This window comes from Phoca vitulina, unplaced genomic scaffold (assembly GCF_004348235.1).
Source record: "Phoca vitulina isolate PV1807 unplaced genomic scaffold, GSC_HSeal_1.0 scaffold31, whole genome shotgun sequence".
Taxonomy (NCBI): domain Eukaryota; kingdom Metazoa; phylum Chordata; class Mammalia; order Carnivora; family Phocidae; genus Phoca; species Phoca vitulina.
Window position 1 is genome coordinate 23,564,287 of NW_022589734.1, and position 19,123 is coordinate 23,583,409.

At 43.4% G+C, this 19,123-nt stretch overlaps 1 protein-coding gene and 1 non-coding gene across 4 annotated transcripts in view; both read right to left on the reverse strand.

Moving 5' to 3' along the window:
• KIAA0319 (KIAA0319 ortholog) overlaps nt 1-19,123 on the reverse strand; it is a 99,013-nt gene that overhangs the window by 60,525 nt on the left and 19,365 nt on the right. For all 3 annotated transcript variants that reach the window (XM_032424720.1, XM_032424717.1, XM_032424718.1), the window contains exons 2-3: nt 4,410-4,567; nt 14-732 (exon numbers count right to left, since the gene is read on the reverse strand). In XM_032424720.1, coding sequence (XP_032280611.1) covers nt 14-732; nt 4,410-4,464 — 774 coding nt within the window. In that variant the 5' untranslated portion in view covers nt 4,465-4,567. The remainder of the gene's footprint in view (nt 1-13; nt 733-4,409; nt 4,568-19,123) is intronic.
• On the reverse strand, nt 17,030-17,136 carry LOC116645063. The gene has a single exon (XR_004301891.1). It is a non-coding gene; the product is annotated as a U6 spliceosomal RNA (small nuclear RNA).

Consider the following 19,123-nt stretch of genomic DNA (forward strand, 5'->3'; position numbering starts at 1 on the left):
CAGCCCGGCCCACCTCTCTTCCAGAGCCGGCGCTGGGTCGCTCCTGGCGCCGAAAGGCCTCCTTTCCCCACGCCTCTCCCCAGGGCGGAACTGTCACCGAGGATGGCACCGAGCCGCTCTCCGGAGACTGCGGTGGGGCCGCGTTCAGCGGATGCAGCGCAGGGTGGTCCTGCTTCTCGGCGGCCCCCGGAAGGCCGCCTCCGGCAGAGGGGCTGCCGCCCGCCTGGCCGCCCGGGCGCGGGCCCCGGGCCGTGTGCTCGGCGCTCCCTCCGGGCCCCGGCTTGCCGAGGGGCCGCACGGGGGCTTGCTCGGCTTCCCCGTAGTCGTCCGAGTACTCCGGCGCCTCCTCCGGGCCCCGCTCCTGGCCGAGGAAGGGCAAGTCCCTCCTGAGCTCCTCCGGCGCGTCGCCCCAGAGCCCCGAGGGCGCCCCCCTGTCGAGCGGCATCGCCCCGCGGTCCGGCAGCCGCGCCGGCCTGCGCACAAAGGTGAGGAAGGAGCCGATGGAGCCCCCGCGCTGGGGCTCACAGCTCTCGGAGCGCGGGCAGCTCACCAGGTAGCAGCGGCCCTCCAACCACCAGGCCAGGTCGCAGCCGGCCAGCGCGCAGCACGCGGCCGTGCAGTCCGCCGCGGCCGTGCCCGGGGGCCCCCGCGCGATCCTGGGGGGGGCCGGGGCCGGCGAGATGACGGCATTGGCGAGCGTCCTCCCCTCGCGGCACGGGCCACAGGCACAACCTGCGAAGAACGCGGTCTCCGATGAGCAAGGGCGGCAAGCGGGGTCGCGAGCGCCGGACAGCCAGCACCCCCAACAGGAGGTCCCTGCGCGGCTCGCACGGTCGTCGCCCCCCAGCCCCACCCTTCTGTCCTGCCCGCCGGACCCTCCGTCCTCTCTCCGTGTTCTTTCATGGACTGAACAGAAGCATTCTTTTCCAACCGTGTCCTGCTTTTATATTATTTATAATATTTTGCTCCTCACCCAAAAGTCAGTTATAAAGGTTTACTTTGGGGACAACATCATATTACTGCTGCTGTTAAACTGATTTTTTTTTTTTTTTTAAATCTCACAGGTTATTCTGATGATAGGTCAGTTGACGGGGAAATATCAAAGGAGAGAAAAACTTGTCCTCAATACAGATCTGTAACAACTAGTCTTTTGGTTTTCTTTTAAAGATTTTTATTTGACAGAGAGACAGGGCACAAGCAGGGGGAGCAGCAGACGGAGAGGGAGAAGCAGGCTCCCGGCTGAGCAGGGAGCCCGATGCGGGGCTCGGTCCCAGGGCCCCGGGATCATGACCTGAGCCGAAGGCAGACGCTTCACCGACTGAGCCCCCCGGGCGCCCCTGTAACAACTAGCTTTAATCAGATTCTACATAGCTACAGATATTCCCAGTCGGCAAACAGGGCCGGTCCGAGGGCAGCCACCCCGTGTTCTGCAGACACAGGGTGCAGGCCCACAAGACAAAATGACAGCAACTGAGACTTTCAGAACCTTCGGCAGCAGTCTGCCATTCCCTGAAATCCAGGGGCAAAGTCACTTTTATTCTTTATTTGTTGGTAGAGATTTCTTTCCTAATAAGGGCCTGTCACTGACAATTTTTTAAATTACTGTTATTTTCCTCATAGTGACAATCAGAGAGCACTTCTGACTGGAGGGAAGAGAAATGGAGTCATTTTTATTTTTACCTGTATACACGTGATCATCATCATACACTTTTAAGAACTGTTCAGTGCCAAACACTGACTCTATAGGAAAGTCTAATTGGTCCAATTTAATAGGAATTAGATGTAACAGATACGCATCTTTCCAAATGAATAATCTAGCAACAAACTAATTCAACTGGAAGGATATTTTCTCAAATGCAAATCTACTTAATAATTTTGGCCTTTTCTTTTTTTTTAAAGGCAAAGATAGTCTTTTTTTTTAAATTAAGATTATTTATTTATTTGAGAGAGAGAGAGAGAGCACATGAGATGGGGGAGGGTCAGAGGGAGAAGCAGACTCCCTGTTGAGCAGGGAGCCCGATGCGGGACTCGATCCTGGAACTCCAGGATCATGACCTAAACCGAAGGTAGTTGCTTAACCAACTGAGCCAACAGGCGCCCCTAGCCTTTTATTTTCTAACAAAAAGCTTAATATCGGATATAGAGGGGGGAAAAAACCCTCCAGCTGAACATAAAAAAATAGCATCTTTAATTAAAACCAAGTGATGGTGTACAACAGACAGGTAATCTCGGACCCCCACCTCTACTCTCAAAGATACTGCCTTTATTTGTAAAGATACCACTACATCCCTGAGTGGCCTTTGAAGACCCAAGCTAGAAACTTCTTCCAAACACACATGGTAGGATACGCTTTATTTCCCTGGAAAAACTGTTAGGTCATCTTCTTTTGGACAGTGTGATCCACAGAAAACTGCCATGTCTCATTTCTGGCATTGGCCACCAGGCAGCTCAAAAGCCAACTTGTAAAACTGTGTCAGAAACCACCGTACAGAAGGCAGGCTGTGATCCTAAAGCAAGCAAACTGTTTCGGTGGCTAAGGAGAACTTTCCATGGCAGAAGCCTTGGAAAAGCTTAAAGCAGTTTTCAATCAGGTGGAGACTGCCATACACTTCTGGGGGTACATCATCCCTTTGTTCTGCAAAAAAAAATCACCTGAATGATCTGTATGGACAGACATACCTTACACAGAGGTCTTAGTGCTCAATAAAGAAGTTTGAGAGGGTTTCCAACAACCAAACCATACTTCTGTTGGGCCAAGTGGCCATAATTACTTAAGACTCTATCAGACTCATTCAACAAAAGCTCTTGAAGAGACCAGAGAAGACTTACTCATGTTCGTACCCTCTACACTGTCCCAGCCCAATCTAGGAACATAGTCATTCCATGATTGTTGACAAATCAATGAAATCATTGGCTAGCATTCTGTCAAAGGCAGAGAGGATAGAGAGGGAAGACAGAGAAATTGCAAATAATGTTCCTAATAAAGTAATTCAGGAATTTTAAATTAATGGAAAAATCACAAGAAAAAGACAAAAAGGAATGAAAAAGTGGGGATTTGAGAGAGAGAAAAAAAAAAGAGTGCTCAAACATTAGTCATCTATTGGGGAAGGCCCGGGCTTTTCCAGTGGGAGCATTTTCTGAAGGGCCCCTATATACACCAACAGTGCTTATAATAATTTAGCTGCTTCAGACCCCTGAGCCACACCTGCTCTGGTTCAGTAGGTCTGAATGCAGATAAAACTGCATTTTAACAAGGGTCACTCTCAGTGTCAAAAAGAAACAGGCCCAAAATGGAATCACTTATGTTAAGCCCCACAGAGATGACCTAATTGTAACTGCAGAGTCAGTCTCTTCCAGGAATGCAACTGAGACTCATCAGTCTGGAATGTCCTGATCTACTCCTGAGGTCTTCTGCCTGCCTTGCCCTAAGGGAAGGTGACCTTGCCTCCTTCTGCCTATAAAATCCTTCCATTTTGTACAGCTCCTTAGAGCTCCCTTCTGCCTTCTAGATGGAATGCTGCCCAATTCACGAATGAATAAAGCTAATTAGATCTTTAAATTTACTCAGTTGAATTTCTGTTTTGTTTTGTTTTAACACAGGTAAGCCTCATGATGGCTTCACCACACTCTAATAACCCATGAACATAAAATCAGTTTCCCTGGCCATATCTCCACCCTCAGTCGTCGGTGAATTCCAAGGGGCTCTAGCTGACCCAGCCAGGACACGGATCACCAGAATTGCTGCTAACCAGTGATTTTGTATCATGGGTATGTCCACAGTAAGCAAGCAGAGCAGAATATATGAAAATAAAGATTAATCATAAAAGAGACTGTGGGCATTTGCTTTCCAAAAAGATCTATTATGCAATTACTTTTTGAAAATATATAAAGTTTTCCTAGTATATATAAAACATGACTCTATCTTTTCAAAAATCGTCATGACAATAAAAAACTATTTAAATTCCTGTTTCCAGAAAACCACTTGTGCATGAGGTCTGCCTTCGTGCCTTTTATATGTAAAATAATTCTGTCGGAAAGCAAACACACAGCACCTTCATTTCAGGTTATCTGAGTTGTTTTGTTTTTGTTTGTTTGTTTGTTTATTAGTTTCAGAGGTAGAGGCAGTGATTCATTGGGTACATATTACACCCAGTGCTCATTACATCACGTGCCCTCCTTAATGCCCGTCACCCAGTTACCCCATCACCCCCTACTCCCCCTCCAGCAACCCTCAGTTTGTTTCCTGTGATTAAGAGTCTCTTATGGTTTGTCTCCCTCTCTGGTTTCGTCTTGTTTCATTTTTCCCTCCCTTCCCCTAGAATCCTCTGCCTTGTTTCTGATCTGAGTCGTTTAAGCCAGACAGGAGGCTCGTGTGCGATGCTAGGGTCTCCAGGGTGATGGTTTCCTACCTGCAACAGCTGTCAGCAGCAGCAATGACGAGGGCACACTGGTGGGGGGGGCCATCCCGTCTCACACAGTGGATGCAGTCTGGCTTCCGAGGAGACCTGGGGGCCTCCAGTGCAGGCTTCCTTTGATGTTTCTTAGGAACCAGATTTGGACTCGGGAACTTCAAAGGAAAATCAGAAAGCAGACAGGAAGGAAGAAAAAGAGTACATCAATGAGGAAACACACAAAATTATTTGTAGGATTTATTCATGTCACTGGGAAGCCTGTCCCGTTAACACCACAGGGCCCTATTCCAGGCAAGCCACCCACCCCAAGTTTGTGCAAACAGAAAGTACAGTTCCTGAGATGAGACAGAGGCTTTCATGCTTCTGTAGGGCCAAGGGCAGGCAGCCCCAAAACGGGCCACTTTGGCACAAACACTATTTTGAGTTAAAAGCAATCCAAACCCAGCAGATTCAGGAAAAGTTCTTTATTGCCTCTTAATTGCCTACTTGTACCAGGAAGAGAGCTATTTTTTTAAAAGATTTATTGATTTATTTATTTGAGAGAGATAGAGAGCACACACACATACACAAACACACACGTGTGTGAGCAGGGAAAGGGGCAGAGGTACAGGGAGAGAACCTCAAGCAGACTCCCCGCTGAGCACAGAGCCTGATGTGGGGCTTAATCCCACAACCCTAAGATCATGACCTGAGCCAAAATCAAGAGTCTGAGGCTCAACCAACTGAGCCACCCAGGCGCCCCAGGAAGAGAAATATTAACAAAGATTCCGCTCTACCTAAGAAACTTCTCTACCTGTGGTTTCCAAACACCTCCTTTCACCTTCCTGCTAGTGGTCTTTCTCCCCTCAGTATTCTCAGACCTCTACCCTCTCTTTAGCTCATCATATAAGCCTCATTGTGTCTGACTGTCTTGGGAATTTCCATGCCTGTGTGGATTCCCCATACGTACACTATTAAATTTGATTTCCTCCTGTTAACTGTTTCCTGTCAATTTGACTCTTAGTCCAGCTAGAAGGACCTTAAAGGGCAGAGGAAATTCTTCATCCCCAACACTTGCTCCCCTTCCAAACCCAAACCTATGAAATAAGATGAAATCAATTATACTACTATATTTTGTCAATTCTATAAGTTACATATTTTCATACTTGACCCCTGGAATCAGGATGTCTTAAGTTGGTCAAGCACTGGGCAGGAAATAGATACCATTGCTTGTATGTACATATTGATTATGCAGAACTGGTAATCTTGGTTTGGAAGAAAGACAGTATGAAGCACTCTTTTAAGAAATATTGCATCCCTAATGCTCATGATGATACACAGGCAATGCTGTGTGGGAAAAACTCAGCCTTGACAAATGATTCAGCAGAAGTAGATCAAGATTGTAGGGAAATTTAAGAGCACCTTACTTTATATTCACTTATAGTTCCTTTTTACCAATGCACAATGATGATTTATGATAAAAATCTGTCCAAATAAATCTATTTAAATGTGCGGAAATTTTCTGACAAGAAAATGATGTGCTGTGGATAACTGACAGGATTTTTTTCTTCCTTAGTGGTATTTAAAATAATGATGCCTCTTATAATCACTACCATCGTAGAATAGACAAAATGTAGTAACACTGGCACCTTATTTTTGTCTGGTAATTTCTTCAATGTGATCTTCATAACAACCCAGGCAATATTATTATCTCTGTTTTAAAAATGATGAGGGGCACCTGGGTAGCTCAGTCGGTTGAGCATCCAACTCTTGATTTTGGCTCAGGTCATGATCTCGGGTTGAGATAGAGCCCCACAATAGGCTCCACACTGGGCATGGAGTCTGCTTGAGATTTTCTCTCTCCCTCTCCCTCTGCCCTTCCCCCCGCACCTCCCTCTCTTAAAAAAAAAAAAAAGGATGAAATTGAAGCACAAAAAAGTTCACTGAGGGGTGCGTGTGTGGCTCAGTTGGTTAAGCGTCTGCCTTCAGCTCAGGTCATGATCCCAGGGTCCTGGGATGGAGTCCCCTGTCAGGCTCCCTGCTTTGCCCCTCCCCCTGCTTGTGTTCTCTCTGTCTGTCAAATAAATAAGTAAAATCTCAAAAAGAAAAAAAAATGTTCACTGATTTGTCCAAGGCTGAAAAACCAGTACTAGTGTTACTGGTCATCACTAACTCAGGAAACACATGGGTGAGCCCTGGTGCACTGCCTCAGCTGTTCCCTCCCAGGGAATCTCAAGGATGCTAGACAAATAGAAAGCAAAGTTCCTGGCTGGGCTTTCCAACACTGCTGCTGAACAAACTCAGGTAAACTTATTGTAAGAGAAGCCAATAACTCAAGAGAGAAGGGTTTAGAAAAGAGAATGGAAGAGATTTACTTTGGGGGCCTGCAGCAGGTGCAGGTGGCAGGTTCAAGCCCTAACACCTGACCCCTCTGCCGGCAAGAGAGACACCCTCAAGCCCTAACACCTGACCCCTCTGCCGGCAAGAGAGACACCTTCTCACAGGGAGAGAGGTTCAGGGGGTACGTGCAAGAGAGCAGGCAGACAGCATGTGATCAAAGATGGGGGTCGGCAGATGTTCAGCACACGATCATGGGTGGGGAAGGGGACAGGTGGGGTAGGGACTTCTAGGCATTCCATCACTATTAGGGCTTTTCTGGCCTGGTGGTTGGAATGTTCCAGTCACTACAAAATATCTTCGCCAATGCGTCAGAAATAAGAACAATGGGTTTCAGATAGAGCATCAGTTAAGGGGTCTTGTCTATTTCTGGTTTTAACTGTTGGGGTCTAGGGTTGAGCAAGAGGACTAGCTGACACTAGGAGGTCTGGACTCCAAGAACTTGCTATTTCAAGTGTGTAACAAAGGCTTCCAGGAGGAAGCACACCTGGATAAGGGCTTCCTAATGAGTGTGTCAGAACTTTGCTGTGGGTTGCAGGTTGCTATGTTCTTGTAAAGGAGATTGTGGTTCCAGTTCAAACCATTCTTTCCCCACCCACACCTTTGTTCCCTCCCCTTTCACACATACACTCAGCCTTTTAGGAGAATACAAGACTCCTTGTCTTCCCTCTTCCCACCGCCCTTTCTAGAAGCAACACAGGACATTTAGAATTTCAGAGGGTGGAGGGGAGGGATAACAAAGAATGGGGCATGCCCTGACACAGACCTCCCGGCCCTCATTCAGGAATGATGTGGTGATCTAGGGGACAGGAGAGGTTCAAATGACAAAACTAAAACAATTTCAAAATGAGTGTGATGTCCTTTAGTCAAGGGAAAACAATCCATGGACTGGGGGCATACAGTGCCTCACAATCACTGCAGCAGCCTTCCCAAGGGGTGTGGGCAAGAGCAAGTTCTATAGAGCATGAAGGGGAGAATTTGTCACCCCAAAGCATGCCACTTTGGTGTGAAGATTATTTTGAGCTAAAGGTAATCAATACCCAGCAGATTCAGGAAAAATTCTATACCTCCCCCTCAATTGCCTACATTTACGTTGGAAAGGCAGCCACTTCCAGGAAGAGAGCTATTACTAGAGATAGTTTTTTTACCTAAGAAACTTATCTGTATAACAGGGCAATCTTTGTTTTTCAAACATCCCCTTCTTTCCTGTAAATGGCCTTTCTCCCCTTGTATCCCTAAACCGCTACTCTTTTCCTTAGCTCAGGATGTTATATAAGCCTTAACTACCTGGCTAGCTTTTTGGGTTTCATATTCTCATATTTTTATGGGGCTCCCACACATATGAAATTAGTTTTTCTCCTGTTGATCTGCCTTATGTCAATTTGATTATTAGACCAGCCAAAGAACCTAGAAGGGTAGAAAGAAAATTCTTCTATTCCTACAGGCATTAGAAGAGGCAACAAGAGAAAAGGGCATGACTGGCTAGGAAACAGGGGGAGGGATTCCTTAGAAGGCTAGCAGGAACTGTTTTCTAGGGTAAGGTAAGCTCGCTAAAACTGTTTGAGGACTGTGATTGGTGTATGTTAGGTGTCCTTGACAGATGTTTCCACAAGTGCAGGCTGACTTAGGTTTAGATTTGTGATGGCCTGGGCCACTGGGGCAGCCTCCATTTGTGGGTCCTCATAACAGATTTACTTTATCAGAGGCACCTGGAAAGGATGAGGAGTCTACAGACAAAATCAAACACAGCATTCTATGGAAGGAGGGTTTTGGAACTGCTAGACCTTGCTTTTGAGTCTTCATCAGGAAACAACTCAAATCACGAGGATGCCTCCTGTTCAGCTTCGCTGACAGCTCTGCCATCGACCCCTTGGAATAAGGCTGCTGCCCACCCTGCAACCATCACTGGTCCAGGCCCAGGGGAGGCCGAAGGTGGCCTCCAAGGGCCTGGTGTTACTGAGTTGACCATAGACTACGAGACCAGAAAGCAGTGCAGGTGACCTAAGGAAAAGTCAGGAGATGGCTATAACCCTTCTCCATGTCACAATAACAGAGGGCATCAGAACACTAACCTCCATAAGGTAAAGTAGGGAATGTCAGCATTCAGTAAGAGTCCCGCAAGCTTCCTACCTAAGACCCCAGAAGAAGAAAACCTGGGAGTGCAAACAATTTGCCACCAATAACTTCCTTTGTCTCCAGCAAGGAAAGTGTGGGTTGAGAGGCAAGTGGATAGAAGGGAAGACCAGCCATCTCCCATCTGCAGTAATTGACCAGTCTCTACCGGAAAGGCAAGAGAAGAGCAGCTGGGGCTCCAGTAACAGCATTCAGTCAGCTGCCCAGGATGCTGCCCCAGAACAGCAATGCTGCTGTCAGCCAGGGAGAGTTGGTCAAGAATCCCATGGATAAGGACCAGTCCTCTACCATACCATTAGGTACCTTCGGCCAAATTAAGAAAAGGCACCGCTCTGGGCAGAGACCACTCCAAAGGTTCACAGTTTGGCAAACAGACTGCGTGCCAAATTTCCAAGCCCTCAGTGCTTTGGCAGATACCCTTGTGCAATGCACTTTCACAATTACATTGTGCCTGGACAGGAATTCATTGTCATTTGCTCAGTGGAAACAGTTCTCAGTAACAAGTGCGTTTCCTAGTCTCAATACCATAGTTAAAGTTCTCTTTATTTAGGACATTAATACGAGCAAACAATGGACCTCCATTTCCTCAGCATTAACCGGCATATGGACCAGATGTTACCAAGTCTTTTCAGCTCTAACACTTTATAAATTTTACGTTTTTAAATACATAGGTAGTAGTTTGTGGGTTAAATTATGTTTTGACATATCTTCCTATTTGATCCCCATAACAACTCTCTCTAAAGTAGTTCTTATTATTTCCATTTTACATGAAAGGAAACCGAGTTTCAGAATCAGATCTCAAGCCTTCCCTGCAGCAGCCCTCGTCCACCTCTATGGGTCTGGAAAGTAAGCACATTCCACTCTGAGTTCCTTAACAAGACCTTCCTGACTTGTTCAGTCTCTGAATTGCCAATTCTCTTAAAAAGGGTCATGGTCTCTCCTGCTGCTTGCCTTTTGCCCACCTTCCTGTTGTTTTACGTCTTCAGTAAAGGGAAAGAAAAATATTAAAGAATTCACATAGAAAACCTGTCTACCTTCCAAAAAAATTTCCATCAAAGGTAAGGTTGCATCTGAGTGATAAAATAGGACTTTTCAAATAAGGCTTTACAAGTTCAAAACATTATAAATAGTACAAACCCATATATCCTTACATAAACTCTGCATGGATCAACTTTATACACATAAAGATCTGAAAGAAATTCCCTTCCCAAGGTGAAAATTGGTGAGAGTAATTTTCTTCCTTTTCATGATTTTTTTCCTCCTCCTTTTTTCTTCCTTTCTTACCTGTATTTTCTTTCTTTTTCCTAAATCAGAACACATCTTACCTTTGCATTCATAAGATAAATTATAATTTTCATTTTTAAAGAAGGCTTAGGTATTTCGACATGGTCATTCTAACATGGCAGCTATTTAAAAAGTTACCAAGTGGTGTATAGAATGGATATTTCTTTCTTCTTCTTTTTTTTCTTTTAAGATTTTATTTTTATGTAATCTCGACCCCAACATGGAGCTTGAACTTACAACCCCAAGACCAAGAGTCACGGGTTCTACTGACTGAGATAGCCAGGAGCTCCTCAAATGGATATTTCTGGCCTGTTCTTAAACCTCCCTCCTTCTCTGAGTGTCTTGTTGTCCATGACCACTAGAACATGCTGGAAGCCTTGACCCAAATGCATTCTTTCTCTTTGGATGATAGTGATGATTCAGAGATGAGGTAAGTAAGGCTCAGGAATAGGATCAGAGAATGAATGAGTAGGAATGGGGTGAGCCCAGGTGTGAGCAAAGTACAAAAGTATTTCATCAAGCAATAACAGAGCACTTCTTGTGCCAGGACCTGGACAAGAAAGGGATAATGAGCATCAAGGATGCAGAAAGAGAGAGACTCAAGGATAAGGTGGTGGTGACCATGGCCAAGACTGCTCCTTGTCTATGCAGTGAACACTCTTCCCTTACTCCTTAGGAGTAAGACTCCGATTGTTACTTGGAGCACCAGGGTACCCACCTACAGGACTACATTTCCAACCCTGCCCCCTCTGCCTGCCACTTAGTGAGGCCATGACAGTCCGTTCTGTTGGCTCAGATACAAAAGGAACTGTTGGATAGGGCTTCTAGGGAAACCTCTTTTTGCCTTCCTCCTCTCTCCGTCTTGCTGCTGCCTAGCGAGGGCATGAGGGCCAGCGCTCCAGCGGCCGGCCCTCTGCAACCATGGAGAAACCTCGGGAATGTAAGCCGGTTCTAGAAAGCATGGACAGGGAGCTGCCGGAGCAGCCCTGGGCCACCAACCTTTGAGCTTTTCTGAGGAGGAAATAAACTTTTATCTCCTTTAAGCCACTGCCTATCTTGAACTATTATAAGGACCTAGATGTCATTTTAGTTAATAAGTAACATTACTCAGGCTTTTTTGTTGTTGTTGTTCCGTTTATGGGCTATAAAATGCTTAGGTTCAGGTAAGCTCACAGCAGAGACACAGTAACAGCTGCTTTATGGAATGTCAAATGACAAAAATAACACAATTTAGCAACAAGTTTGAGGTCCTCTATTCAAGAAAAAAACAGTCCATGGATTGGAGGACTACAGTTCCTCACAAGCAACGGAGCATTCCTCCTGAGAGGTTGTGGGCAAGAGCCAGTCTTACTGAGCATTAGAAGCAGCAATGCTTAAAAGGGCATGAGAGGCTGGGAGGTTGGCTGGGAGCTCCGGTATCTCCTTCTAAGGCTAGCAGGTCCTATTTCCTAGGTAAGGTAAGTTAGCCAAAGCGGAGTTGGAGGACTGCCATTTGTATGTCTTAGGATTCTTTGACAGGTGTTTCCTGTAACTTAGGTTTAGCTTTGTAATGTGGGCTGGTCCAGGGGGCAGCCTCCATTTTCTGGGTCCCAATATATGAATAACTTTATCAGAAGATTTCAAATACAGGCACCTCGGTGGCTCAGTCCGTGAAGCATCTGCCTTCGGCTCAGGTCATGGTCCCAGGCTCCTGGGATCAAGCCCCGCATCAGGCTCCCTGCTCAGCGGAGAGTCTGCTTCTCCCTCTCCCTCTGCTCCTCACCCCTGCTTGTGTTCTCTGTGTCTCTCTCAAATAAATAAAATCTTTAAAAAAATATCTTAAAAAAGAAAAGAACATAAATGATATAACAGAAAAGTGTAGCAACAATAGCAAACAAACAAAAATAATAAAAACCAGAAGACCTAGGAATGAATTCACCAAGATACTTGCCTATTTTAAGACTTAAAAATGGAAAGTTGTGGGAAACACAGGAAACAAATGGAGAAATGAATAGATGTTCTTGAATAGATAGGCTCAACATCAGAAATGTCAATTTTTCCTAAATTAACCTATACATTTCTATGTTTCCAATAAGAATGATGCTGGCAGAAATTTTAATTGGGGGAATAGGAAACTAGACAAAACTGATTACAAAGTTCACATGGGAGAATAAACAAGAAGGGGAGGCAAGAATTTTTTGAAAGAGAAGAGAAATAAGGGGAAATTAGTCCTACCAGACAGTGAAACATACTATAAAGTGACAATCATTAAAACAGACTGCTATAGGTGCAAAAATAGGTAAGTGAATAGAATACTCAATAAATGGGTCCAAATATTTATAAGACTAAAGGACATGATTTAAAATGGCATCTCAAATCAATGGGGAAAGATAGATTATTAAAGTAAATGATATGGGAAAAATGGCTAGCCATTTGAAAAAAATAGTAAGTTGTATGCCTACCTCACACCTTACACTAAGATAAATTCCTAACATAAAAAACAAAACCATAAAAGCACTTTAATAAACCATGGGATTGGTTTTTGACAAAGGTATCAGGGTAGTTCAGTGTGGAAAGAACAGTCTTTCCAACAAATGGTACTGCAACAACCAGGAATCAACATGCAAAATAACGAAATTTGACATCTACCTCACACCATATACAAAAATCAACTCAAAATGGATCAAAAACCGAAATGTAAGAGCTAAAACTATAAACCTACTAGAAGGAAACATAGGTGTAAATCTTTATTGTCTTGGATTAAGCAACGGTTTCTTAAATATGACACCAAAACAAAAACAACAAAAGAACAAAATAGATAAAATGGACATCAAAATTTAAAATCTTCTGTGATTGAAAAGACACCATCAAGAAAGTGAAAAGACAATCCATAGAACGGGGTAAAATTTCTGTAAATCACATATCTAATAAGGAACCTGTATCTAGAATATATAAATAACTCTTACAGTTCAATAATAAAAAGACAAATAATTTTCCCAATAGGCAAGGATCTGAACAGACAGTTGTCCAGAGAAAATGTATAAATGGCCAATAAGCACATGAAGCCATGCTTAACATCATTAGCTATCAGGGAAATGCAAATCAAAAGGACAAAGAGATACTACTTCACACCCACTAGCACAACTAATATCAAAAAAAGCAAACAATAAAAATGTCAAGGATATGGGGAGAGAGAAACCCTCATACATTCCCGGTGGAAATGTAAAGTGACATGGCCACTCTAGAAAACAGTCTGTCAGCTCCTCAAACATTAAACACACTTAGCATATGATCTAGCATTTCTACTCCTGTGTGTGTATCCCAAGAGAAATGAAAACACATGTCCGCATAAAATTTGTGCATGAGTATGCACTGAATTATTCACAATAGCCAAAAGGTAGAAACCACCCCAATGTCCACCAACTGAAAAATAACATGATGTGATATATCCATAGGTGGATTATTATTCATCAATAAGAAGAAATGAAGTACGGAAAAAAATTAAAATATTATGCTAAGTGAAAGAAGCCAGTCAGAAACAACCACGAATTAGATCATTCTGTTTATACAGAATACGCAGAACAGACATCCATATGAACAAAAAGTAAATTAGCGGTTGCCTGGGTTGGGAGACTGGAGTAAAATGACGAGCGAATTCTAACAAGCACAGGATTTCCTTTTAGGTAACGAGAAAGTTCTAGAACATATTGTGGTGATGGCTGCACACCTCTGTGAATACACAAAAAGTTACTGAACTGTATAGTTTCAACTGGTGAACTGTATGCTATATGAACTATAGCTCAATAAGGCTGTTTTTTTTTTTTAAGAAAAACTACAGGAGACTATATATAATGATATAACTATATAATCTTTGAGTGAGGAAGGCTTAGGAATGATATGAACTCAGAAGTCACAACAACAAAAAAATATGGGGACGCCTGGGTGGCCCAGTCGGTTAAGCGTCTGCCTTCGGCCTGGGTCATGATCCCAGGGTCCTGGGATCGAGTCCCACATTGGGCTCCTTTCTCAGCAGGGAACCTGCTTCTCCCTCTCACTCTCTCTGCTTGTGCTCTCTCTGTCAAATAAATAAAATCTTTAAAAAAATATGAATAAATTGATCCATTAATAAAAGGTAGATATAAATAAAAATTTTCATAGAAACATCACCATATATAAAGTCAGTGTCAACAACAAAGTGGGAAAAATATTTGCAACTCACATTACAAAGAATAATTTCCCTAATAAACAAGAATGCCCTCAAATCAATAATCATCCAAAAGAAAAAGTCCATAAACAGACAGAACGCAGAAAAGAAAATATAAATGCTTTTTAAATACCTCAAAAGAGGCTCACAGTCAGGAATAAAAAGGGCTATCATTTTGTCACCTACGAGATGGTCATATATGAAAAAACCTTCCCACCTTCTTCTATCGGTGAGAGTCTGGCCACCCAGGCGTTCTCAGTCCTCGCTGATGGGAGTGTAATTGGCATAGTGTCTCTGGAGGGCAGGGTGGCACTTCATCCTTCCAGCAAGCAATCCCACTGCTGGGAATTTATGGCATGAATATGCCTGGGCACTTAGGAAATCATATGCAAGCAGGTTACTCCTGGGTATAATACTGGTATTAACCAACAGGCTGGAAGCAACCAAACTTCTATAAGGGGGGAAGCAGTTAAATAAATTACAGTCTGCTCCTAACATGAAATCCCCTGCATTTGTGAAGAAAGAGAAAACTCTTAGCGTGCTGGCATCTAGCAAGATCTATTGTTACGCGAAGAAAGAAAATGCAGAATAGTGATTATGGTCTTTACTATTTATGCAAAAAGGGAATGGGGTGGGAGGAAATATAAATATGAATTTGCTTGAAACTGAATTACCCTCTAGAGGAATATACAAGAAACCATTAATATTTATTATGACTAGGGAGAGGGCAGGGACAGAGCCTTTTTTTTTTTAAGCAAATAGCCTTTTGTACCCTTCGATTCCTGTGAATGTCTTTAATATCTTATAAATAAATAAATTTAATATTCTTGCTATTCTGCTTGGTCACTGGAGGCTGAGATCCACCGGCATCGAGAGCCTCAGTAAACCACAACAGCAATAGAGAGCCCGCATGAGGTTACACTCAGGAAATGTGTGTGACACACAGAAGGAAAGGGGATGAATAGGGCAGCCAGACTTAACAAATACGCATACAGGATTCCCAATTAAATGTGAACTTTGGATAAATCACATTTTTTTTATCATGCAATATTTAGGACATATTTATACTGTATTTTATCAGGCAACTCTAGCTAATCAGAAACACAATTAGTATATGTTCCTCCTGAGAAGAAGGTCTACATGCACAACACTATCAAGAAAAAGAGCTGACACTGATTCTTCACGCACGGAAGTAACAGCCTGACCCAGTCATTAGGCTGAATCCCCACTGATGTATGAAATCATTTAATGTAAGCACGAACAGCTTGTGAACAAAAGAAAGAACACAAGGAGTTACCATCTTTCAAGGGAAAGGGAGAAAGAACCAAAGTGAGGGAAAGACTGAGCAAGCCAGTCTGTGGAAACAAAAAAAGGGATGTTTTCATATTTTAATTTTCAACTTTTTAAATTCAGCAATCCCAATTTCAAAGAGATACAATTATCGTGGTTCTCGGAAATATTTTTTCAAATCCAGCTGACAGCTTGCATCTCAGCTGGAGCTGAGTGTATAGAAAAAATAAAATGCTGTGTGTGACAGCCAGAATCCAACACTTCTGATATTTACTTCCTAACAGTCTCGGTTTCTGGGTAAGGTTTGCCCACAGTTATCCATCTCACTGCAATGGAGCTCACTTTGATCCTGGAGGAAGTCACTTCATTAGCTGTCACCCATGAACTCAGGTCAAGGAAGAACCACCCCAGTGGCCAGTGGCCGGCTTCCCAGGACTGGGATGGACTGGGATGGACTGGGATGGACTGGGATGGACTGCTTACACGTCATACAGGCTGGTTCAGATGATGACAGGAGGCGGTGTTAAAAATGCCTGGACAGGACAGACGCCTCAGGACGGGACAGCGAATTGGTTACACCACCTCTCCATTTACCCTCCTCCTCCCAGTCTTCTTTCTGACGTCCGTACGTCCGTCAGTCTCCCCACACTCTCCCTATGCTGCCAACATCCGGCTCAAAAGCCTGTTCTTCTAAGATGCCTTCCTCAGATTCCCAAACAGCCTCCAAGCCGAAGTCACTGCTCCCTCCTCAGGAGATGTCCCAAGGCTACGTTATCACCACAAGTAACACGCTGTATTAAAAATACAATTAACACCTAAAGTACTACTTATTTCATCATGTCCCCAACATTGTACAGGCATTAGTTCAGTGCTCTAACCCCCCCCACCCCGTTACATTTATCATCCCCATTCCTTAGATGGTGAAACTGAGGCTCAGAAATACTAAGATGTCCAAGAACTGGAATGCAATCCAGGTGTCGCTGATACCAGAGAATATGTTCTTCCCACTACCGTGTGCTGCCTTATGGCTCTCTGCACTGAAAAAAAAGGCAAAGTAAGTTTTCTTCTAAGTTAGAAAAGCAATAAATATCTACAACAGAAAATCTAAGCAACTAGGTGTAGCAGAACGAGCCTGCGTTACATGCCAGTCCCTCTGTCACTCCTCCTGCCAAGTGACCTCACAGTGCCATCCCTGGGCATCTCAGAGCCCAGTTTCCACGCATCACATTGTAAACTACAGGGCAGGGACTTGGACGGGTTGCCGTGCCAACCCCAGGGACTGGAAGAGAGGTTAGTCCGTGCCAGGAGCTCAGATGTAGCGAATGGATGTATGCATGAATGAATGAATGGTCAATCTCTCCTGGAGTAAGTGAGTTTGCGTGTCATCCTCGTGCAGGGGCCATGCTCATCTTCTCCGTAGCGTTCTAATTTCAGTAAATGCGCTGCTAAAGCGAGCACTCTCCTCGAATAAGAGTTAACTGCAATGCGTGACTTTAAAATTCAAATAATTATGAATTTTTAACATGAATTTAATTATTTTATGTTAGACGCCTTTTTTACTTTGGTTTTTATTTGCATACATGCAAAATGATATATGTATATTGCAGCACTGTTAATAATAACAAAAGCTTGGAAACAACCCAAATGTCAATGTCAATTGACAGGAGACTAGTTAACAGATTATGATCTATCCAGGTAATGGAATACTATGCATCTGTAAAACAGAATTTTATAAACACACACACATATATAATATCTATACACTATATGGATACATACATTCATATATACTATATATGCATATATAACATAATATACAATGTATATGCATAAATATACGTGTGTATGTACTGTGTATGTATTACATACAGTACACATTACACACTACGTGCATCAATACATAACACATGAATACATGCACACACACACACACACAAGCATATATATTATATACACACACTGATATTATTAGAAGATCTTTAGATATTAAATGAAGCAAGCAAACCAGGTCAGTGTCTACAGTACGACACCTTTCTGAAGAACACTGGATTCCTGCTTGCTTGTATTTGCAAAAAGACATCATGGACACGTATAAAATCAACAAAGTGACAGATGTGGAGGGTGGGGAAAGGAACTGGAACAGAACACAGACGAGGGTAGGAGCAAGACTTCTCACAGAGTATGCTTTTAAATACGTTTATTCTAGGTAATGTGATATTACCTCTTATCTTTTTAAGTTAATCCGTTTTAAAGGCAAGGAGAACTCCAAAACAGCCTCCCTCCCCATCTCCAAGGTCTGCTCTGAAGGAGCAACCAGCCACTTTCAACACCTGCAGCTCTACTTTCCAGTACTTGCCTTCACTTTTAAAATACAGTTCTTAGCATTACTTCTTTTTTTAAATTTTTTAAATTAACATATAATGTATTATTTGTTTCAGGGGTACAGGTCTGTGATTCATCAGTCTTGCACAATTCACAGTGCTCACCATGGCACATACCCTCCCCAATATCCATCACCCAGCCACCCCATCCCTCCCACGCCCCATCCACTCCAGCAACCCTCAGTTTGTTTCCTGAGATTAAGAGTCTCTTACGGTTTGTCTCCCTCTCTGGTTCCATCTTGTTTCAATTTTCCCTCCCTTCCCCTATGATCCTCTGTCTTGTTTCTCAAATTCCACATATCAATGAGATCATATGATACTTGTCTTTCTCTGATTGACTTATTTCGCTTAGCATAATACCCTCTAGTTCCATCCACGTCATTGCAAATGGCAAGATTTCATTTTTTTGAAGGCTGCATAATATTCCATTGTATATATATATCACATCTTCTTTATCCATTCATCTGTTGATGGACATCTGGGCTCTTTCCATACTTTGGCTATTGTGGACATTGCTGCTATAAACACTGGAGTGCAGGTGCCCCTTCGGATCTCTACATTTGTATCTTTGGGGTAAATACCCAGTAGTGCAATTGCTGGGTCGTAGGGTAGCTCTATTTTCAACTTTTTGAGGAACCTCCATACTGTTTTCCAGAGTGGCTGCACCAGTTTGCATTCCCACCAACAGTGTAGGAGGGTTCCCCTTTCTCCGCATCCCCACCAACATCTGTCATTTCCTGACTTGTTAATTTTAGTCATTCTGACTGGTGTGAGGTGGTATCTCATTGAGGTTTTGATTTGGATTTCCCTGATGCCGAGCGATGTTGAGCACTTTTTCATGTGTCTGTTGGCCATTTGGATGTCTTCTTTGCAGAAATGTCTGTTCATGTCTTCTACCCATTTCTTGATTGGATCTTTTGTTCTCTGGGTATTGAGTTTGATAAGTTCTTTATAGATTTTTGGATACTAGCCCTTTATCTGATATGTCATTTGCAAATATCTTCTCCCGTTCTGTCGGTTGTCTTTTGGTTTTGTTGACTGTTTCCTTTGTTGTGCAAAAGCTT